Genomic DNA, 22194 nt, shown 5'->3' with positions numbered 1-22194 from the left:
AAACCTGCCTTCAAAATTCGACTCTCGCAACGCGACACGGACAAAACCAAAACGCAGCCCCACTTTTCCTCCAATGCCGGAGTTTCATGGCAGCTTTAATCTGGAAGTAGTGCCGACAGGAGTCGTCCCCACCCTGCGAGTTGTTTGTTATTGCCAGGCGTGCTCCTCCTCCTCCTCCTCCAGCCTGGTGCCAGCTTTATGTTAATCTGGATTGGTTTTCCGGTTTGGTTGCCGGCAGAGCTGCCCGGGGCGGGGAGGGAGGGAGCACGGCCCGGGGAGGGAAGGGCTGCAGCTGGGGCTGCCCCGCTCTGCTGCCGGCCGGAGCTCAACGGGGAACTGCCCTGTGCTTTGGGTTGGTTGGTGCTTTTGTGCAGTTTTTCTCCCCTCTTCAGGTTGAACGAGTAAAGCACGATTAGTTTCGAATTTGAAAAAATCATGCTCATGGTGAAAAAAATCAGTTCTCTTCTGGCTACGTGAAATTAAAAACCAAACCCACCGTGGAGTTTAAAGGCAGTGATGTGTACAGAGCTGTGACAGCTCACCGTTCTCTAGAGCAGAGCTTTATGCTGGTGCTCAGGGACTGGAGTAACTTGAATGTAGCCAACCTGGAGGGACCGTGGGCTCTCCTTCCCACCCTGTGGGCAGGAGTTCCTGCTGCTTTTTGATTAGAATTGCTACGGGAAAGACTGGCCGCAATCCAAAGGCAAATATTATTTAATCTTCGCGATATTCGATCTAGAAGTAAGAACCAGGTGCAGTCAGTGTTTAATAGAAAATAGTTGCAATATTAACTGAATGTATTTGTGAGATAAAATACTTGGCCATTGGAATAAATTTAGGAATGGAGATTTTTTTTTTCTTCTTCGGGTTTTATATTTTACTCAAAAATGTGATGCTAACAGCATCTTCAGGAAAATTTTTGTGAGTTTTGTTTGTTTCTTTGATTTTTCACTTTTGAAAGACACATGTTTTCAGTTATATTAATAGAGGCATAAGATAACCATTTTTGGTACATGCTTTGTGTCCTGAAGTATTTTCTGATTTGTGTCTCATTAAAATGAGAGATAGTAAGTGTATTACATAGCCTGAAAAAAAATTGCAGTACTTTATACCGATAATATTCAGAAAGGGGTTTATTTTGTTTGGGGTTTTTTTGTGTTTTTGGGTTTTTTTTAGCAGATATTTTAATCTGATTCTTCGTTCTGGTTCTTGCTTTTAAAGTACAAAAGTATGTTGTGGTACTTTTAATAGCTGCAATTAATAGACTTTTCTATTATTTCTTTTCTTCACTGAATGATAAGTGATGGGTTCTCTAAAACCCAGAAATTTCCATGCATTTACCTACCAAGCGTGCAGCAGGACAGGAAAGACAGAGACTCTGCACTCCATATTTTGCTATGGTTTTACAAAAATAATTTTCTTCTTTGTCTGATGCTTCATTCTTGTAGTTTTCAATTGCTGTCTAAATGTTGTTATAAGAAAAGAAATCCAAGTTCTTGTTGCAGATTCTTGCCTTCATTTTCTGTATTAATAAGACCAATTCCTTACAAACAGACCAACTTGTGCTGAACCCACTGGAAACACAACATTTGAGTTGTCTCCAACATAAATCTCAGATGATCATATACCGCCTAAAGGCCTGAGGTTTAGATGGGGAAAGTCAATCTGCAGCTAAACAAAATATTTACTATTTGTGTTTTTTGGTTGTTTTTTTTTCCTAAGAAAAATCTTACTTAATTGCTGGCAGTTAATTTATATGAGACTAGGAGGTACAGGTGATAGGTCAGGTTTATTATTAGTACTTGGAGCTATATCTCTAAATGCTTTTTAAAATCAGTTAATAAAATGGATCTTGCTTGCTGGAAACTGAATTAGTTTTCTCTAGTGGCTAATTTGAGCTGTGTGTTCATTGAGTGGTATTTTTTAGATGTGTTAATTTTTTTTCCCCCCAGTGTAGTTGCAGACATCTTGGTTCTTATTTTTGCTCAGAAAGACAGAAATAGGAAGGAAATAAAAAAGCAAGCTGTTGGCAGGTTTATCTCTGAGTATATCACAGAGTGTTTTTAGCATGTTCTGTCATTTTTTTGTCTCTTCATAGCCCTCCCTCCTCTTTTAAATGCAAATCAAAATGGTCAAAATTTTCATGAGTTTTACTTTAATACTGGAATGTATTGTGAAAATGCACTTATGCCTTCGGGGGAGATATGCTTCCTATAAGAATTTGTATTAACACCTTCCTTTAGACAAGTTTATTTAATGTGCTGACTACACAGAGATTCAGTCTTTTTCTTTAATTTTAAAAATGTCTTATCATTGTTTCTTCAGTAGACAATCAGCTACAATCCTTGCCTGCACAGAGGATTTAAAATCAACCACAAATTGCTGAGGAATTGCACTCAAGACAGGAGAAGCAGGTCTTCACTATAATGGAAGAGGCCAAGAGCTCAAAGAATGGAAATCATGACCCGAGGAAGTCTGTCCGTCTTGTCTGTGAGGAAGGCAAAACAGTCAAAGTTACAATTAATCAAAATTATAAACATAATAGAAATGACAAATCTGTGAAGGACGTTGGGAGAAGTTCTCCGAGTGGGAATAGCAGCAGAAAAAGTAAACAGAATGATGTTTGTTCTGAAAAACAAGGAGAAAATAAATCATGCAAAGTAAATAGTTGTATTCCTGGAACTAAAGATTCGGGATCAAATGTTCCGGATCGAAGTCATGGAAAAGCCAAAAAATTTTCTAATTTATCATCAGCAATGGAAAACCTGAAACAGACAAAAGCCCAACCAGTGGGAGAAAATGCTCCAGGCTCCCATGTTTCAGGGAATGGGGTCAGTATGGAAAGCTTATCAGCTACTCAGAAAGGGAAACTGATGCTGGAAAATCCAGTGGGAGTTCATACTTTGAAGACTAGTGTTGACCAGGCTTGTGATCCTGGTAAGACTGCTGCAGATCAAAGAAAAGTGGAACAGAAGCCTGATGACTTCAGTAAGTATTAGTTAGCACTGTCTTATTCCATTTTCTTCTGGTGCAATTGCTGACAGTCTGAAATCGGCTTTGAAATGTTTCTGTTCGTGTTATTTTTTTCACATGTACGAAGTTGCTGGTTGCATTTAGAGAGAACATGATGTTAATAAAAGCACATTGCTTAGAGAACAAGAAATTATGATAATAGCTGTCCCTTTTTCTTATGCCTAAGACCTAAACATCTTTGTAAGCCACTTAGTGTGCGTGGGTTTTAGGCAATTTTGTGAATATAGTGTCTTATGAAGGGGGAGCCCTTCCTAATATCATTGCCACTTAGGGAAATGCTGGTTATTACTGCTTTTCAGAAAGATCAGGGAGAAAATGGGCAAGAAAAGTTCTCATTGTAGGTAGAGGGGTAATATTTACTTCTTTTCTGTGACCGTTGTGCTCTTTTTGTTACTAAAAATGTTTAGAGTAGGCTTTGGCAGGTGGCTTTTTGATTTAGGGAGCTCTGGAATACCTCTCAGTGCTTACCCTTATCAGTGTGCATTTCTTACACATTATTTTCAGTGTCAAAATTAAATATATTGATCAAGCTTTGTCTCACCAGGTTAATTCCATAGCTCAGGATTTGTCACCCTTCTTTAGAATGCATTTTTTTTCTTTAATGAAAATGCTGTTTTAAGATGCCAGCCAGCGTAGACCACCTGTTTGAAGTATTTCCCACAGCTACAGCAGTTCCTTGTATGGGAATACAAGGAAAATAATAAAGTGTGTGGTTTTTTAGCTGTCTTAATAGTGTTTAACAGGAAAAACAAGTTCAAGTGGCAGCATCCTGTGATCAGTCAGCTCTTTGTAGACCACCATTATGTACTGTGGGGACCATCTGTCACTGAGAAACCAGGACTTGAAAACTTGCTCAGCTTTGATTCCTTGCTACTCTGGGGACACCGATCTCATTTGAAGGGAAAGAAAAAGGAGAAGAAAAGACCAAGCACATATAACCCTCACTTTTGCTTCTGTAAAAGTGACTGGAATAATTAGCTGTAGATGTTTGCAGAGATGAGTGTTCTGTGACCAATGCATAGGCATGTGGAGGAACTGGCCCCGTGGCACTGGGCTGAGTTTGGGAGCAGCAGCGTTGGGGAGCTCAGTGGCTGCTGCCTGTGGGCGAGGGGTGTCACAGGGTGAGTGTTCAGGTGTGACTCCAGCAGCTTCCAGGCTGAGGGCTGGCATTGCCTGCTGACTCTCAGGTCATTTGGGTGAACGTCTTTGAGGCAGTTCTCTGACTTACTTCCTCAACAGAATGTGTTGTGTACAATAATTTTATGCCTAATATTTATTCTTTCTTTTGCAGTTTCTTTTACACCGGGATCTTTTTTACTCTGTTCTGGATGACAAAACCCTTCCTTGCTTTGAACAATTTCAGACTGTGAATTTGACTGAAACACAAAATTAATCTACCTTTTGAATTTGCGTTTTTGACAGCACTCTTAGTAGCAGATTAGTCTCTGAAGTCTTTTTAAAATACTGGTTAACATACTGGAACGATTTTAATGTTTAAGGTGATCTTGGCCAGTGTTTGGACAAAAAACTGGAATGTAGCACTAATTTGTGTCTGGTTCTTAGCCACTCTGTACTCTAATTTTCCCTTTTCCTCTCCTTGAATTACTCTGAAGACAGTAACTGTTTCTTGCTTTAGGTAAAATAAAGAATTCTGAATCAACAAAAGAACATACATTGGAAGCGGATTATTTAGAAAACACTGGTGTTATTGATGAATCCAATCTGACAGTTGAACAGCAACTAGGATTGAAACAAGCTGAAGAACGTCTGGAAAGAGATTATATCTCTCGACTTGAAAAAGTAGGTTGGGTTATTTATCAGATAAAAAAGAAAATGTGTGTCCTCTTTCATTATCATCACCATATTTCTGGTTGGGTGGTATTTCTACTACAGCCTGCTGCTTGTTTCTTTCTTCTGAATAATGAGTCACTTTCTGATCTAAGATATTGTCTCCAGTAGTTGACTAGTTGTTCCTCGTGGCAGATGATATGGATTGGAAACCTAGTGTTCCTTTTGTGGCACATGTAGCCTTTGCAGAGCAGTGTTTTTTAAATTTTCTAGATCCAAAGGTTTACAGCTCCAGTATTTAAATAAGATTTTATCTTACAAAATTTCAATCTGATTTTATGGAAACTCAGAATGCAGGACTGAAAAGAACCCTGGGCTTTCTTTAGTGTATTACCTCTGACCGGTCCTAGTCCCTATATTGGAGATGACTCCTTAAAAATGTTCACCTAAATTGTTCTTAATATTATCTCTAGTGAAACAAATGTTGAAGTCAGTGTAGGTAACCCGAAAGTTTTTGTTAATACCTAATGGAAGCATTTTAATCCCTCATACGTGATCCTAGGAAAATAACCAAAAGTTTATTACTTTTTTTTCATACCATTCTGCACATGGGAAAATCATTCCCATTCCTGCAGTCAAGCCTTCTTTAGGCTCTCTTTGCTCATTGGTCTTGGGAATTTTTAGTTCCTGGTTCATTCTTGTTGCTTTTCTCTAGACACACATTGTGTAAGCAGTGTTCAAAATCGGACATGCAGTTTCAGCTGAAGCCTTACACATAAAGAGGAAAGCTGACTTCATCTCTCTGAAATATGGCATTTTTATTTAAGATCTCTGCTTTTTTAGCAGCAGCAGGATGTTGGCTTATAGTTGGAGCAGCAATGATTCCCATAGCCTTTCCTTCAGAATTGGTCCATCAGGTGTTTCCAGCCCTGTATGTTTTGCAGTTGATAATACCTAAGGAATGATACTTTCCTGTGATATTATTTACTTGAAGCTTATTTATTCCATTTCTCTAACTTTTTGTGATCTCTAAATTTTTGTCGTTTTACAACTTCTGTATCCTCTTCCAAGTTAATATCTTTTACATTTATAGTCAGCACACCTTCTGTTGCATTCCCCACCTCTTCAACAAAAATGTGGAGATTTCTGCCCCTACAAGGACCCCTGCTGAAGAATACTTGGCACATGCTTCTAGGTATGAGTGCTCTGAGGACAGTTGTCTCAGCAGTTTTGCTCCCACCTTACTGTTCTTTTATTTAGATAGTATTTAAGGTCTCCTTTTGAGACTGATACTATGACAAGTGACAAAGACTTTGTAAAATTGAAATACAATGTCTGCTGCCGCTTCTTCAAGAGCTGTGACTTTTCTTTAAAAAAGCAACCCTAAGATTGGGTTAGTGCAATTTGTTTGTAGCAGATCAGGTTGTCACCTCTGACCTGTTTTTTCCCTATGTGCTTATTAAAAATTTACTACAGTATTTTTTTGAATGCTAATTCTCACTGGTGTCTAATTCCTTGGCTCGTCTTATTTAGCCCTTTGCAGATATTCTTAAGTTTCTCTTTCCTGATCATCTGGAACCTTCCCATTCTCTCTGAGTTCTTTAAAATACAACTGGCTCTTTTGTAGATTAGCTCCTTGAGTGTCCAAGGACAAATTTCATGAGACATAGCTTATTTGGGTGCATCCATCTTACACAAATAATAGTCTGTAACTTTTCTGTCATGTTATTTTGAGTTTTTGCCCTTCTCATTGGAGTTAAGCATAGCTAGATAATTTTTAAAATCTTCACAATAAGGGCAAAATAAAAGTTATTACGTGATTCAGCCTTACTGGCAACATCTATTAGCATAATACTGCAGATCAATATTGTGAAGGAATGCAAAATTTTTCAAAAATACTTTCACTGCTGATACTCTATTATAAAAGAATGGTAAAATATTTATTATTTACTTCAGTCATCAGGCATCAAATACTTTGGTCTTCCCAGGTAGCCAGGTGTAACTGTCTATAAGTTGTTTTCCAAATGGATGTTCAATTTTATCTTGCTAGGTACCTGTCTTAGAAAAAAATAGAGGTAAAGAGAATTAGTAATTAAAACAATATTTTAAATTGATATTTACTCTGTAGTTGGAGAGTATCAGACTGTTGTTTTGTTTTTTTTTTTTCCAAAAGCAAAAGGTTAAACTCAGTAAGCAGTAAGTGGAAAAACTTGCCCAAATTTAACAGTGGTGTAGGTTTCCATATGGTAGGTGAGATTTGTTTAACTGATCTGTGGTCCACCTCAGTGTCTTAAAATGGTGTTCATTCATTGTTGTGTCACTGTTTAAACATCTGGTGTTTTCAGTATACTTTTGGGGTTTAGTAAATATAGATGTATTAGAATTAGGATGAAAATGTTAAAGTAGTTTTTTTCTCCCCCAGTTATGGAAAAAGTATAACAGGTCTGGAGAAAAACTGAAGTGGGGTTTTTTTTGAACCCTTTTGTCTCTGCAATGAGCTTTTCAAAAGGTTTCCAATCTCTGTAGCTGTGATCTGTTAGAGCAATAAAATACAGTTGCAGGATGAGACAGATAAAGTGGAGTATTGGGGAACAACCCCTTCTCTTTGCAGAGTCCTTTCTGCCTTTTAGCCCAGCAGGTCTTAGTGGTTTCCTGGCGGAGTAAACCCCATGGAATCCCCTCGTGGACCCTGGGAAAACAGCTTCCCTTCTTCCTCATCATCTCTGGAGGTTTGGGTGCTTCTTGCAGCCTTGGGGATCTCCCAGGCAGCCTCTCTCCATTTGCGTACTCCACCTCTGCCAGCCTGTCTGTGCAAAAAGGTGCTTGTTCTGCAGGTGTCTCCAATTCTGAACATCCCAGAGTATTTCCCAGCGTGGAACAGCATCGGCCCTTGCCGGAGGATCCCACCTTGGCCGAGCACAGGCATTAGGAAGTGGCTGTGTTCCCCCAGGCTGCCTGGCCACACCCTTTCCAACAGGGCAGAGCCGGTGCATCAGCGCCCTGTGACAGAACAGCAGGGCTGGACATGGCTGGGCTGGGGCCGTTTCCTCATCAGAGAAAGGCGGGGACATGCTGAGATTTATCCTCTAATTAAAAGCTTCACCTGACAGGGGAATGGCTTCCTGGCCTTTTGGTCAGCCTTAAGAAGCATAAACTCTTCAGTCTTAATCTTACCTCACTAAATTTACTGAGAATTGTAGTGTTCAAGTCATCTCACTTCCTTCTCTCGCTCTCCCCTCTTGTCATACAGGTGAAAATCCATTTCTGCTTGTTTTTTGAGGATTGCTTAATGTTTGCAAAGCACCTTGATGTTAAAAGTGTTACGTAATAGTTAAGTACAGTTTATTAATCAAAGAATTGTGCTTTTCAGACCCTACTGGTAGAAATATTTGTTTTAATCTATGACCATTTTTCCTCAGCGCTCCCCAGAATACACCAACTGTCAGTATCTATGCAAGCTCTGCTTAGTCCACATTGAAAATATCCAGGGAGCTCATAAGCATATTAAGGAAAAACGTCATAAGAAAAATATAATGGTAAGTTAACAAAATTATGGCTATTTTTTTTTTCTCCTCTGTTTTTTTTTCTTTTATTTTTAATTTTTTTTTTTTTTTTTTGTTACGTGGTTTGTTTTCTTTGATCATGTTCATTTAGGTGAAAGTTTGTGTGCTGAGCAGAGATCCACAAATTTCTGTTCTCTGTTTAAGAGGAAAGGCTTGCTGATTTGTCTAGGCAGAGAGGAAAGGACATTTTTGGTCATTGCTGCTGAATTAGTGTCTCTGAGTAGTGAGCAGTTCATCATACTAGTAACAGAATGCAGGGCAACTTAGGTGAGAAATATATATTACATAAAAATATATTAATTTTTTCTGCTTTCTGAAAATAACACCATTGGTAGCAAGACACAAGGAATTGGAGGTGGGGTTGGGGATGTTGTTTTTATGGTTTTTTTTTTAATTTGGCTGACTTGTGAAGTTTAGAAGAGTTATAGGAGGGAAGGATTCAGTTCACTTATCATCGCTCTGGGTTTATTAATGTGATTAATTTAAAAAACAGTTCTAAGGCTTACAAAGAGAAAACCAATTCCCTTATCAGATACCACGGTGCTGTGGTTTGCTCTAAAGAGCTGTTACATACAAGAAATCTGATAAAAGATGCAAAGATTTTCTTGCCAGCCCATTTTTGTAAATGCTGATCAAGAGCTACAGATTCTCCAGTATGCTAGATCTTGTGATTTAGATGGTTAAAATTACTCTTTCTATAACCATTCCTCAAAATTCAGTCAAATTGCTTTCACATGTTTCCATGGATTTCTTGCCATACTTCTGGTTTTCGTTAATGCTCTAATTCTAAAACGTGTGCAAGTCATCACCTGGAAGACTAAAAATGCCATAAATCCATTAAATCTCAGTAAGTAACATTTTTACATTATGGTCAGTGATTATTTGTAAAGGATTCTGGTTCTCTCACTGTCTCCTAAATTGTATCGTGCTTAAATAAAAGAGCCAGCTCTCTGACTGATCTGTAAACACTTTCTTACCATGCTTTTCATCTGGGCAGGAAGATGAGAATTGAGCAATGAGGATTCTTCAACACTGAGTGGAATTCTGGAGGACAGGGAGCAGTTTCACTTTTTAACACTTACCTCAGATAGCTTTGTGTTGTGTGCAGCATCATGATGATACCTATGTAACCGTCTTTGATGTTACTTCCTAGAGTGCTCCTGTTTACAGCTCTGTGAGATACATGACAATCAAACAAGCTCAGAGCAGCTGTGGTTTCCCAATTCAAGAAAAGTCCTAACGTGGTGGCAAAAAAAATCCCATACTGCTTTAAAAATGCTCACATTCCTTCTTATGCTAAATTTGTTCAGATAAGAGCAGAAGAGTTAAGAGATGCAGCCTAGAACTAAACAAACATTTTCATACTGTACTGTTTTCTTAGTGCATATTTATTTTATGGTTATTATTTGTTTCAGTCGTATCTTCCATGTAGTCGATGAATTCATGAAGCAAGGGGTTGTTGTACTTAGTCCCAAATAACTTGAGTCCCAAATGACTTGATGCATCTGACATGTTCTTGCTGTTGGATTGGGTGCACTAAATCCAGTACTTTCTGGCATCAGCTATTTAAACAGTAATGGGGCTCAATTTATAAAATTCTCTTGGAGTTAGGAATACTTTTTCTGCCTCTGATAACTTTTCTTCAAGTACCATCCACTCTGAAAACAATCTGTGTGATTTTTCTAGCTCAGTTACTTTTATTATGTCGGAACAATTACAGCTTTTTATTTTCTTGGATGAATTCTGCTTCAGAACTGTCAGAAAATGTGGTTCAGGAATGGAATACAGAAGATTCCCTCCCTAGCTGCCAGCTGTGAAACAACATTTTCTGTCTTTAACACTGAGCATCTGCTCTCATTCCTGGGACTACACTATTGTATTTGCCAGTTAGGCCAGGCAGAGTTCCTGCCTTTGGAAGTGTTTGTTCAGGGCACAAACAGCAAACAGCGTGTTCCAATATCACAGAGCAGTAAGAGATAGCCTTTTCCTCTTAAAATACCAGTTTTTACTTCTATCATCCACTAATTATTCAGGAAAAGCAAGAAGAAAACGAGCTGCGGGCGCTCCCACCGCCCTCATCTGCACAGCTGGCTGCTCTGAGTTTCACCCTCATTGAGGCAGCAAATGAACAAGGCATCTCAGATGAGGACTTCAGAATTCGGCAAGAAATTGTAAATGAGATGGAGAAAATTATTCAACAGCCTTTACCAGGTATTCATAGTATTCTCCATTTGCTTTAGGTGAAAACGTTTCATTATTTTTACGTATATTTTTGATACTTTCATTAATGGTGAATGAGTGTCTTTAGGGTTAAATTATCTTGATAGTGTACAATATTATTATATACAGACTTTTGAAATCAGGCTGGCAGTTGATTTTAAAGGAATTAACAAATGTACCAAAAGAGGAAAACATGATTGTGCTTATTTGTCCTTCTTTCTGATATGTTTATTGATCCTCTTGAAAGTGGTGGGATAACATAACAAGAAGGATAATATTTACATTTGCTTCCTTGCATTGATTTCCCATCAGCTCCTATGGTTAATACACTGGCAGTTTGGAATTAGATTTTTGGAGCTGCAGTGATGTTGACTTTGTGCTAACAGTGGTTTGCTGTTCAGTGCATCTGAACAGAAGGAAATATTTATCTCACTGCCAAAAGCTTTAAATTTTTTATTTCATTTCTATTGGAATTGGGCGTTGTTATATACGGTCCATTTGTTTTAGAAATACCTTTTTTTCCCTTTGCTCTAGAAAAATACAGCAGTAAGAAAGATTTTATCTGCAGAGTGATCAGCTTTAGTTTTAGGTGCTCTGTGAAGTATCTGCCTAAACATAAGGTGCTGAATAGAATGGAGGTTTTTAGGGTGGAGATTTGCTCATCTGTTTGCTCTATAAGTGGCACCTAGTGCAAACTTCTGTTCTGGCACTCTAGGGAGCTTTCCACTGATAGTGGGAAGCCTAAGACAAAGCTTTTTCACATAGCAGTTTTACATAAATACTCAGGAAAATTACTGTTACTTTGTCTGGCTGACTTGGACTGATGAGCTTCTGTGGAAGTGTAGGAGTAGTGAAAGGGGAGTCTGTAATAGTAAATGACAGTTTGTTTTTCTCCTTTTCAAAGCCAGCTATGTTTTAGTGAATGTGTTTTCCTAAGTTGTAAATTCAGAAAAAATTTAATTCATGCACTGTGTAGACAACATCTGATCTTCTGGCATGATTTTCTCTTGAGCTCACATTAGAACTATGCAAAAATTCTTACTACTATGATAAGCCATTGGAAGAAATTGCAAATTATCATTATTAACCATACAGACTTTCATTCTGAGAGGACTGGTTTCTAAACAGTGAAAATAGGCTTGGATCTCTGTATGTGTAAGATCTATTTTCTCTTTTAAGGGTAATTTTGTTGATGTTTCTAATTGAATGAATTTGGTCAGAGCACACATAAAGGAAGATACACAAGACAAACCCTCTTTGCTGTGAGGGTGGTTGAACACTGGTACAGGTTGCCTGGAGAGGTCGTGGACTCTCCATCCATGCAGATTTTCAAAACCCAGCTACGACACAGTCTGGGCAACCTGCTCTAGGTGACCCTGCTTGGGCAGGGTGTTGGATTTGGGAAGGATTGAGAACACTCATTTTTCAGCTGATTTAAGTATGGGAGACCCTAGTTTCTATTACAGGAAAGTTTTCATCTTTCCTGATGAAGAAAAATTTCATTGTGAATTGGGATAAATTATTGTTTATGGAATGGGATGGCATTTCTCATATTATTGCTGAGTAGCTACTTCCAAGTTGGTTTGGATTTGTTCTGCATCTTTGCAGGTAACTGTTATCTAAAACACTGAATGGACACTACTCTGTGCCTTGGATTATATTGAAATTATGCTTTATATGCATATTTTGTAATGAATTGTGTGTTGGAACCTGCTGATGGAATCAACAGATTGATGCCTCATACAGAAGTCTGTTAGGCAACAAAGAATTTTATAGTTGGCTAAGTGCTACAGTGAAATCAAGCTGTAGTTAAAAAAAGCTGTTACAGAAAATCCTACACTGAGATGGTGACGCTTATTGTTACTTCATAATTAATTTTGTATTTAAAACAAACAGAACTAAAGCTACATTGCAAAAAATCTTTAAAACAGCTTGGAAAATGTTGAGCATTTGGTGGTTACAGTATTGACTTATTTGTTTTCCTGTGATGCTGTGTTATGTAAATGCCTAACCCTCACAGGAGTGAGAAAGGGGTTCAGTGCTCATTAATCTGGGAGTGCCATTTGTGAGATGCAGTATCTAAATCAAGGTATATATCATCCACTAAAGAAAAATTTATGTACTAGTTGTTAAATAATTATGTTTCTCTCTCTCTCCAGACTGTTCCCTGAGGATGTATGGCTCCTGTTTAACTAGATTTGCTTTTAAGACCAGCGATGTTAACATTGATATCAAATTCCCCCCTAAGGTGTGTAGATACTATCTTGAATTAACTAAGACTGGTTTTTAAATCAAGGCCATCCACATTTATTTCCTTTCCATTGCCTTCATCTTCTTTTGGGGCTCATGATGTTTGAATAGCACAAAGCATCTAATTTTTGTTTTGATGTCAGCTGTGCAGTGGAGGAAGTTTTCATTGCTCTTTAGATAACTTTAATTCTCGGGTTTTTTTTTTGTTTTGGTTGGACAACCTTATGCTAGGCTTTTTATAAATTTTTTTTGAGTAAGCACTGTAGCAGTATGAGAATTGCTGGCTTGGCTAAGTGTGCTTCCATGAGCTCATGATTCAGACTGTAAACTCTTGTAGATTTTGATTCCCCCCACTTTAAAAATTTGGGATGAAAGTGACGTTCTTTAGGTAATGAAGCTGTTGGCTCATGTTTAGCATCTGATATTAGCAGCACATTCTTGATGGACACTCAACTGCTGCACTTGCACATGTTTTAAAATGATAACCTTTAAAAACCCCTGGGAAAGTCCTGACATTAAATTCTTTATTGCTGTCCATTTCTAGTAGAATACATTGACAATGAAATTGTTGAATATATGGCAAGTGCTTTTATTTATCCTGCTAATGCAGAACTAGAGCGGAAGTGTTGACTGGAGCTGTAAGCTAAAGGAAAGCTGGCTGTGAGGTTTACTGGCATCTGTTTTCATGGTATAGACAGGTGCAGTTAACTTTTTCATTAATACTGTTGCATGATTTCACTTTTTTGAAGGACACAGAATGTCCAGACTTCAAAACTGTGAAGGACACGGTTACTTGTGCAACCGAAGTTGTTTGAAATAAAAAGTAAAATAAATAGTCTCAATAATGCAACCTGCTCTAATTTTCTCACTGTAGATGAGTCAACCAGATGTTCTGATCCAGGTGCTTGAGATCTTGAAGAACAGTGGTGAGTTTTAGTTGCATCCCATTTCTATTTAACATTCCATCTGCTGCTTAGTTGTTTTTATGCTCAATTTTTCTGTAAACTTAGAAAATTTGATTGGTTTTCAACCAAATTATCTGGGCTGTTGTTAGGAATGTGATTTTTATGAACAACAGTGCTTGTGTGAGTGAGAGATGAGGAGCTGCAGCAAGAGAACGGCAGCCCCATTAGTCCAGTTCAGGTTGCCAGAAGCTGGGGCAGTAATGTCAGATGGCAAAGCAAAAATTTTTAACCTTGTGTAGGATGAATTCTAAGCAGTAAACTCAAAAGCTGCTTTCCATTTGCATATGTACATGAGTGAGAGCTGTTCCAAGACTTCTAAAATTTGTGGCCTTGTGGTTCTGTCAGGAGCACAGTCTGCTGTCTCATACTGGTGGTGAGCATCAAAAGTAACCAGAAAATATTGGTACTGCTTACCTATGCAGCACTTTGAGTTATTCTGAAATACCATGGTATAAATATAATAATTTTAAAGACAGAATTGGGAAAACTGTAAGAAACTCTGAAACAAAGTGGTTTTTTTCTCCCTCCTTGCTTAGCTGTCTACTCAGATGTGGAGTCGGATTTCCATGCCAAAGTTCCTGTTGTCTTTTGCAAAGATGTTAAAAGGTATGTGTGAATGAAAAGCGTTTATAATGAGCTACTGTGCTTGTTCATAGCAGCTGCTTGCCTGCACTCCTGACAAGAAGTATTACTGTAACATTCAGCTAACATTTGTACTAAAAGGGAATTGCTCATACACAGAAATGTAATCTAGAAAGAAAGCTGCTTTTGTTTTTGTGCTACACAGAGCTCACTGGGTGTAGGAATCTGACATTACCGTTTTCCTTTTAGTTAACTGGGGGAAAAGTGTAGTGGTTTTCAGTTATTTAAAATTTTTGCCAGCAGTTTTAAGCCAAGGCTTTAAAAACATTTTATAAGATACATGTTGCCAGAAAGGACACATCATCTGACAGTTTCAGTAAATTCCTAAGACGTAGCAACCTCCAAAATGAAACATGATTTCTAGACTGGCCAGAGGTATGGACTGAAACTCTGGGGATGTAAATGCAACAAGAGTGGGCTTGTCTTTTCCTGTGTTTGTAACAGAATAGAAATAATCGTTCTGAGAAGCTAAAGAAAAGTTTTTAGAGAAGCTATTTTGTGGGTTTACCAACTCTTAATACAGCAGGTCTGGAGTATTAATTAATGAATTAATTAGTTTAAGTGTTTGGAATGCAGATGATATATTTGGCAATTCAATTGTGCAAGATAACATAATTAAGTAATGGCAGAACTTAGAGCAAACTCTTCATGCTGTTTTGTGTTTTTGGCTGCAATGAACTTCCATAACTTCCAGATGCAGTCGATAAGTTAATAGTAAAGAAAATGTAATCAGATTCTGTAGCTTTTTGTTAAAAAAATTCAGGTTCTTGCATAGGGAGATACTGGTGGATGTTTTTATCACAGCGGGTGTGATGCCTCACCTCCTCTCTGCCCCAAGCATCATCTCTATCACAAAGTGATAACCCTTTATCTGTTCTGCATTTGTGATTGCAGTGGCTTGACGTGTAAAGTAAGTGCTAGGAATGACGTGGCTTGCCTTACAACTGACCTGCTGGCTGCACTTGGTAAACTGGAGCCTGTCCTGATCCCCTTGGTTTTGGCTTTCCGCTACTGGGCTAGAGTAAGTTACTTAATTATCCTCAAGACTTCTTGTTAAGCACTGTGTACGATGTAGTGTATAATGTACCATGAATATGTCTGCAGAAAGGACTTTGTGCCACTGCTTCACCCCACCTCCATATATGAGGTCCCACTGTACAATAACACATTTCAGAGTTGACTGAAATTCTAGACGAGGCCATAAATATGTTCCACAATCACAGAATGTGGTGAAACTGAAAAGAATAATATATTAAGATAATAATAAGAAGAAGAATAATAAGATAGTATTCCTTAAGGTACTGTGTTGCTACAGTTTGTATTTTGTCTGTACGTGGCATGGCATGACCTCCCCAGTTTCTGAGATACAACATTTTGTATATTACTCTAGTATGTTTCTCACATTTCTTTAGTATTTGTCCTTTTATAATAGATTGTAAACTGAAATTCTGGTGTTACATCAGAAAAGTAATTATTTCTTCTCTTACAGCTCTGTCACATTGACTGTCAGGCTGAAGGTGGGATTCCTTCATATTCCTTTGCCTTAATGGTGATATTTTTTCTTCAACAAAGAAAACCGCGTATTTTACCGTCCTATTTGGGCAATTGGGTAAGTTATTCGGTAATACAGTAACTTTATTAAATTGTTGGCATTATTTCTGTGTTCTGAAACCTCACTAAAATGCAGAATTTGATTGCCAAAGGAATTGATAAATAAAATGCCTTGGTACTTAATGCTCACACAGATGATGTTTGATGATTCTGAAGACTTCTTTAAAAGGCATTGGTAGCAGGCTGTATAGTTGTATCATCTGTGTTTTGGAGAAAAGGCAATAATTTTCTTCTTTATTTCTCTGAAATTCTGTCTCTGATAGCTGTTAATCTTGAGGGATATGAATACCACAGTAGTCAGTGTGACATTTGCTGAAAACTGTTGGTTGTATGTATTATATACAGTCTTGTTTCAGAGCCACTTTAATTGTTGTTAGATTGAAGGCTTTGATTCGAAGAGGCCAGATGACCACCAGCTGAAAGGGGTGGAAGATGAAGAATTTGTAAGGTGGGAGTACAAACCACCCGCAAATGGTGCAGCAAAAAACTCTGTTGGAGCAGAAAGCAAAGCTAAAGTTGAACAACAGAAAGGTGGTGGCAAGAAGGCAACAAGCTCAGAAGTGGACAACCAAAGCAATGCAAAAGAGAAACATGGGATTGTAAGTCCTGACTTTATTTAATTGAAAGACATTTGCTATCTCTCATCCCTATTTTTTTATTTTTAAACATTGATGTTGGATGGAATCAGGCCAAAAAAAGGTGGAATATTAATTTCTTATTGCAGTTGAGCACTTGTGTCCATGTTTTTCAGTCTCTCTTAGCATTCAAAACCCCTCACCAAGTTTCACTGGGGCAACTGTGGTTGGAACTTTTGAAGTTTTACACACTGGAATTTGCTTTGGAGGAATATGTCATCAGCATACGGGTACAAGAGCTCTTAACCAGAGAGAATAAAAACTGGCCTAAGAGGCGAATAGCCATTGAAGGTAGGCTGATCCCTTCCCACTTCTCTAGTCATCCTGCATTAGCATCTTTATTTGCTTAACTTGCAAATCTTTTACAAGAATCTGGACAATAAGTTTTTTAAAGTAGATGTATTTTGTCAGCAGTTCAGTCTCTTTAAAGACAAGTTTTCTCTGTCTAAAAAGCAGGGAAAGTCACTGAGTTACAGAGCAATGCATGGCATTCTGAATTGGCCTTAAGGACAGAGAAATTGGGTATTTGAGGAAGGCTAAGAAACCATGTAAGGCAATACTTTTATAAAAGCATGAATAATGACTTTTGAACACTTTCTAGAGATGTTGCTGAAGTGGCAATCTGTCACACTTGAGGCGATGGAGAGGACAAAGAGAATCATACAGACAGAGAATGAGGTACAGAGGTACATTGAAGGATGAGTCAATGAGGTACAAGGAGTGAGAAGGAAAAGTAGAACAGAAAAACAAGCAATGAATTCTCGAGGCACAGGTTGAGTAGTGGATGTTGAGATCACTCCTGTGACTTTAATTTCCTCTCCCAGTTCTTTTCTTCAATCACTTTTAGCTGGAGCTTAGAAAAAGTAGGGAGTTGTTTATTCAACATGTGGGATGTAAGGGGACAGGACAAATCACTGAGGAAGAAATGAGAAATAATTGCAAAAAACCAGATTGCATTCTGGTTCTGACACCTGCTGTTGTTGGGTTATTTGTGTTGTTGTTGGCTTTATGTTTTTTTACTTCTCATTTTTGACTTTTTTTTTCCCATGTTAAGTTTGTTGCTGATGTTATGAAGTAACAGAATTTCAGTTTGGTATTATCTTCCAGGCAAACTTAGAGCAACTATGCAGGAGCTCTTTTTGCTTGGAAAACATGTTTGATCTAGAAATCATTAGGAAGGACTAAGAATGAATCCTGGTGAGATTGGTTCATACAATCCTTACATCCTTACTGTTACTGTTACTCTTAGACAAAGTAATTTCTTAAGGGAATTGAAAATCCTTCTTCAGTGGAGGAAAAAAGCCTCTGGCTGGCCTCTATTTATTTTACCTCTGTATGTTTATTATAATTTGTAGTTGAGAAATTAGCCGTAATATAATGAATGGTGCAATATACCCATGGTTTTCTTTTTGAGTAACACTATTTAGAATTTAGAATAGCCATTCATGGCTGCACGTGGGTATGTTTTATATGGAAGAATTCTGAAAAAACTTGTGGGTCTTTCATTCTCTAAGTGTATCCAGATACAGTTCTGGATTATAATATAAGAATCTCCTTAACTGCCCTGTAATAACTTAGGGATTTCAGCTGCTTTGTGAGATGTGGAAGTTTAAGATTACTAATTAAATTGTTCTTTTTCTTCCCAGATCCTTTTGCACTAAAGAGGAACGTTGCACGAAGTCTGAATAGCCAGATGGTATTTGAGTACATCCTGGAGCGATTTAGGACAGCATATAAATATTTTGCATGTCCACAAAGTAAAGATGGGATTAAATCCAAGCCAGATACCAAGAAAAGAGAAAAAGGGAAAATGAATAATAAGAAATCCACAAGATCTGAAGAGCCTGTAGCAAACTGCTGCCTTCCACAAGAGGAAAGTGTTGTAGATAAAGAAGTTATAGGAAGTGGCTGTAACATCCCAGAGAATGAAGTTGAATGTAATAAAGTGGTAGAAGCTGTAGCCAAAAGATGTACTTCCCAAAACATGGACTCTTTGCTACTTTCAACATTGGACTCTAGCTATGATGAAGACAAAGAAGAAGCTTTATCCCTTATTTCCAATGAATGCTGTGAATTAAAGGAAAAATCACCTAAAGAGAGGGATGATTTAGAAATCTCAATGTGTCTAACTGAGGGTGAGCTCAGCCACCACTGTAACTGCAGTGCACATCAGCCTGATGACACCAATTCCAGTAATGAGTTTTCTGACGCTGAAAGCAGGGACAGTTTGGTGGCGGAGTCGTCTCCGCAGGCCAAGTGCACTGGCACCCCAGCTACCTCGGCCAGCTGCAAAGCAGGGCTGGACACCCAGGATCTCAAAGAGGAAGGCAGACTCTCAACAGAAGAAATGCATTATGTGTTTGATAAGTTTATTTTTACTTCAGGAAAGGTAAGCAGGGCTGGTCCTGTATCACCGGGCCATTACTTTTAAGTCATTAAGGGTGCTTGGATGGTGGGATTCCCACAGTGATTGTTTCAGTCTGGGTTATGGGTGGGAGCTCTGGCCTTTGTGGAGTACCTGTTATTCACGACTGGAAACACACCACCCTGTGTGACATTTTGGATTAAATGGTCTGTTTCCCTCATTTTAAGCTTTTTGATTTCCACGCAAAAAAAAATCTGGGTTTCTTTCTGGTTAGTTCTGCGTTTCCTCTCCTTCTTTCTTGTAGAATTTCCAGGTGCTTTTAGGCACTGTGAGAACTAAATGCAGCTTGCTGACAGGTGTTCTGCTCTTTGTAGAGGCTCTGTTGTTGTTCATGTGTTAAATATTCTTGGTTGTTTGGAAATGTTAGGTCTGCTGAACTGTCTTAAGTGCACAAATAGAATTTTCCTTTTTTTTTCCCCCCAAAAAAGCCACCGACTATAGTATGCAGCATCTGCAAACGGGATGGACATTCCAAAAATGATTGCCCAGAGGATTTCAAGAAAATTGATCTAAAACCACTACCACCAATGACAGACAGATTTCGGGACATACTTGATATAGTGTGTAAAAGATGTTTTGGTAAGTTCAAAAAGTGTTTGTACTCCACCATATACTGTGATCTGTAACGTGGAAGACTTAAAACTCTAGGGTTAAATTACTTATTTCCAGTTATTCACAATTCAGTAGGAAGAAGCTCTTTCAGGTGCCCTAGACTACAAATGGATCATTATTTTAATTTTCAGATAATCCATGGCTGTGATACCTTATAATGGATTTGAGAAACTGATATTTTATGGAATTTTTCACTGGGTTTGTAAAAAACTGCTGGTAAATAGCTACCAAGAATCAGGCTCTGGACAAAACTCATTTTTCTGTTTATGAAATTCTGTGGCGTCTTTTGGGGGTGCTGTGGTGGGTTAACCTTGGCTGGATGCCACATGCCCACCAAGGCACTTTGTGGTTGAAAAATTTGGTGTCTTGAAATAAAATCCTGAAGTCTCTAACGATATAAAAAGAAAACCACAGATTTAAACAAAGCAAACATAACAAAAACACCCCCATCCAATCTTTTAATTAGCTGAAAAACATTCTTGAGGTGCTGAATGTCATGTCTGACTGTGTTTTAATTTGTTTTCACTTAGATGAATTATCCCCTCCTTTATCTGAGCAGCAAAACAGAGAACAAATACTGGCAAGTTTGGAGAGATTTATTCGAAAAGAGTATAATGGTATGTAACCTTAGGTAGTGATTCTTGGGAATGCTTTTTCCTGTTATGTTGTCCAGAACATAAAGATGTGGTTTGTCTCATTTTATTTTCCTTGCTTGAAGCAGGGACATCTCTTTTCCTTCCATTTGTAAAGCTATCTTGCAGACTTCAACATTGAATATCCTTTTATGCTATTCCATGGAAACATCCCTAGAGTGGAGGAGGAGCTGCCAGAGTAGTAATGCAAGAACAGCGCTGCTCCAGTCAGGCCAAGGAGAAAGTTTGGTTGGGTTTAGTGTTAGCTTTGGTCATGGGCCAAGGATTTTTGTTGCCTAGTCACCAGTCCTTGAGTATCTTAGAAATCTTAATGAGTTTATCTTCACATCCCTTATATAAAACAAGCAAAAGTGTCTTACTACAGTGATGGAAGTCAAGGCACAGAGATGCCAAGTGATTTTCTTGTAGGAGGTGTAAAACAGTGCTAGAGCCAGGTACCAAACACAGGTTCCCTGAATTCCAGTCCGTGGAAGGCCATTCTGCCATGGCTGACCTGTCATCAAGGAACTGGGAATTCATCCACTGGCTGGGCCTTCACTTACTGGCAGCAGCTGAGGATTGAGATCTGTTACAAAGCCTTCAAACACTTCAAGTTTCTAATTCTATTAAAGTTAAGGGGAAAAAAAGGCTGTGAATAGGTGTTTGATCTATTTTCTTAGCATTAATTTCAGTTGAACAGATCAATGTATTCTTTACAGTTAGGAAAGAATTTGTTTGAACAACATGATTTTGCCATCCAAGAATGAAAATACTTAGTAATATTGTGTTTCAAACAAAAATGTAAACAAAGCAATTGGGAAAGAATGTTCCATGAAGTATTGTAATCTTACTACTTGTGTCTTCTTGAAGAGTATGTTATGATTACAAAAACTTATTGACCAAATTTACCTAGTCATAGGAAAAATATGCAACCTAGATAAACTTAGAATGGAACCACAAATATTACTTTGGCTACCCTAGGAGTAGCTCAGTCTTATCTGTGGAGTAAAGCTGTACTGGTGACTGGGTTTGCACATTATTTTGATTTATTAAAAGCAGGAAAGCGCAGTTGCGTACCACAAAACATTGCACCACATTTAGAGATGCCATTTAATGATTATAGTAACTGTAATGTACTTCAGTCATAAAAAAATACATAAAGTAAGTCTTTATCCTGCCTTACGTTCTGTAAATAATTTCTGAAGTGTTGTGCTTCCTCCTTTATCAAAGCTGAGGTCTTTGAAGAGACAGTGTAAGCTCCCTCTTGAAGCTCATTTTTATGGGCACCTGCATATTGCAGTTAAGCAATATTTAATGCTAAGCACTTAACCATTCAACTGTAAAAGAATTTACCTTTTTCTTGTCTATTCTTTTGATCAGACAAAGCCAGGCTTTGCTTATTTGGCTCCTCAAAGAATGGATTTGGTTTTCGGGACAGCGATCTAGATATCTGCATGACATTGGAAGGTCATGAAAATGCAGAGGTAAGAGTTTTGAAATGGATAAAATCTGCTATTTTAAATTCAAGGATTCTTTAAAGTTTTTCAATTCAGTTAAAGTTTGCGTACGCAGGAAAGGGAGGATTTGGTAGCTGCACATTGGCTTGTTGCACGCTGCACAACTGAAGCAAGGTCCTGCCTGTTTTACTTTTAATGCCTTATAGTCACCCAGTGTACTATGGATGTCCGCACAGAGCATATGAGGTCTTGTAAATTCATGTGCTAGCTTGATGCTTGCTTCTTTTTGTACATAGACTTTTCATCTATGAAATATGTGATAGCAAATGTGCTTATTGCAACAGGATCCATGTTTTAATGT

General features: G+C 38.1%; 1 protein-coding gene across 4 annotated transcripts in view; it reads left to right on the top strand.

Annotated features, from left to right (window-relative positions):
• TUT4 (terminal uridylyl transferase 4) overlaps positions 1-22194 on the top strand; it is a 44488-nt gene that overhangs the window by 5927 nt on the left and 16367 nt on the right. For all 4 annotated transcript variants that reach the window (XM_066192827.1, XM_066192826.1, XM_066192828.1 and 1 more), the window contains exons 2-16: positions 2326-2988; positions 4670-4833; positions 8241-8357; positions 10418-10595; positions 12764-12852; positions 13729-13780; positions 14356-14425; positions 15356-15482; positions 15951-16070; positions 16450-16671; positions 16824-16998; positions 18354-19096; positions 19561-19711; positions 20275-20361; positions 21757-21860. In XM_066192827.1, the coding sequence (XP_066048924.1) occupies positions 2427-2988; positions 4670-4833; positions 8241-8357; positions 10418-10595; positions 12764-12852; positions 13729-13780; positions 14356-14425; positions 15356-15482; positions 15951-16070; positions 16450-16671; positions 16824-16998; positions 18354-19096; positions 19561-19711; positions 20275-20361; positions 21757-21860 (2961 nt within the window). In that variant the 5' untranslated portion in view covers positions 2326-2426. The remainder of the gene's footprint in view (positions 1-2325; positions 2989-4669; positions 4834-8240; positions 8358-10417; positions 10596-12763; positions 12853-13728; positions 13781-14355; positions 14426-15355; positions 15483-15950; positions 16071-16449; positions 16672-16823; positions 16999-18353; positions 19097-19560; positions 19712-20274; positions 20362-21756; positions 21861-22194) is intronic.

The sequence above is a fragment of the Chamaea fasciata genome, unplaced genomic scaffold (assembly GCF_029207755.1).
Source record: "Chamaea fasciata isolate MVZ Bird 193981 ecotype frontalis unplaced genomic scaffold, bChaFas1.0.hap1 SCAF_10, whole genome shotgun sequence".
In the NCBI taxonomy this organism is placed as follows: Eukaryota; Metazoa; Chordata; class Aves; order Passeriformes; family Sylviidae; genus Chamaea; species Chamaea fasciata.
Note: the sequence above shows the minus strand (reverse complement) of the source record. Positions and strands in the feature narration are given on the sequence as shown.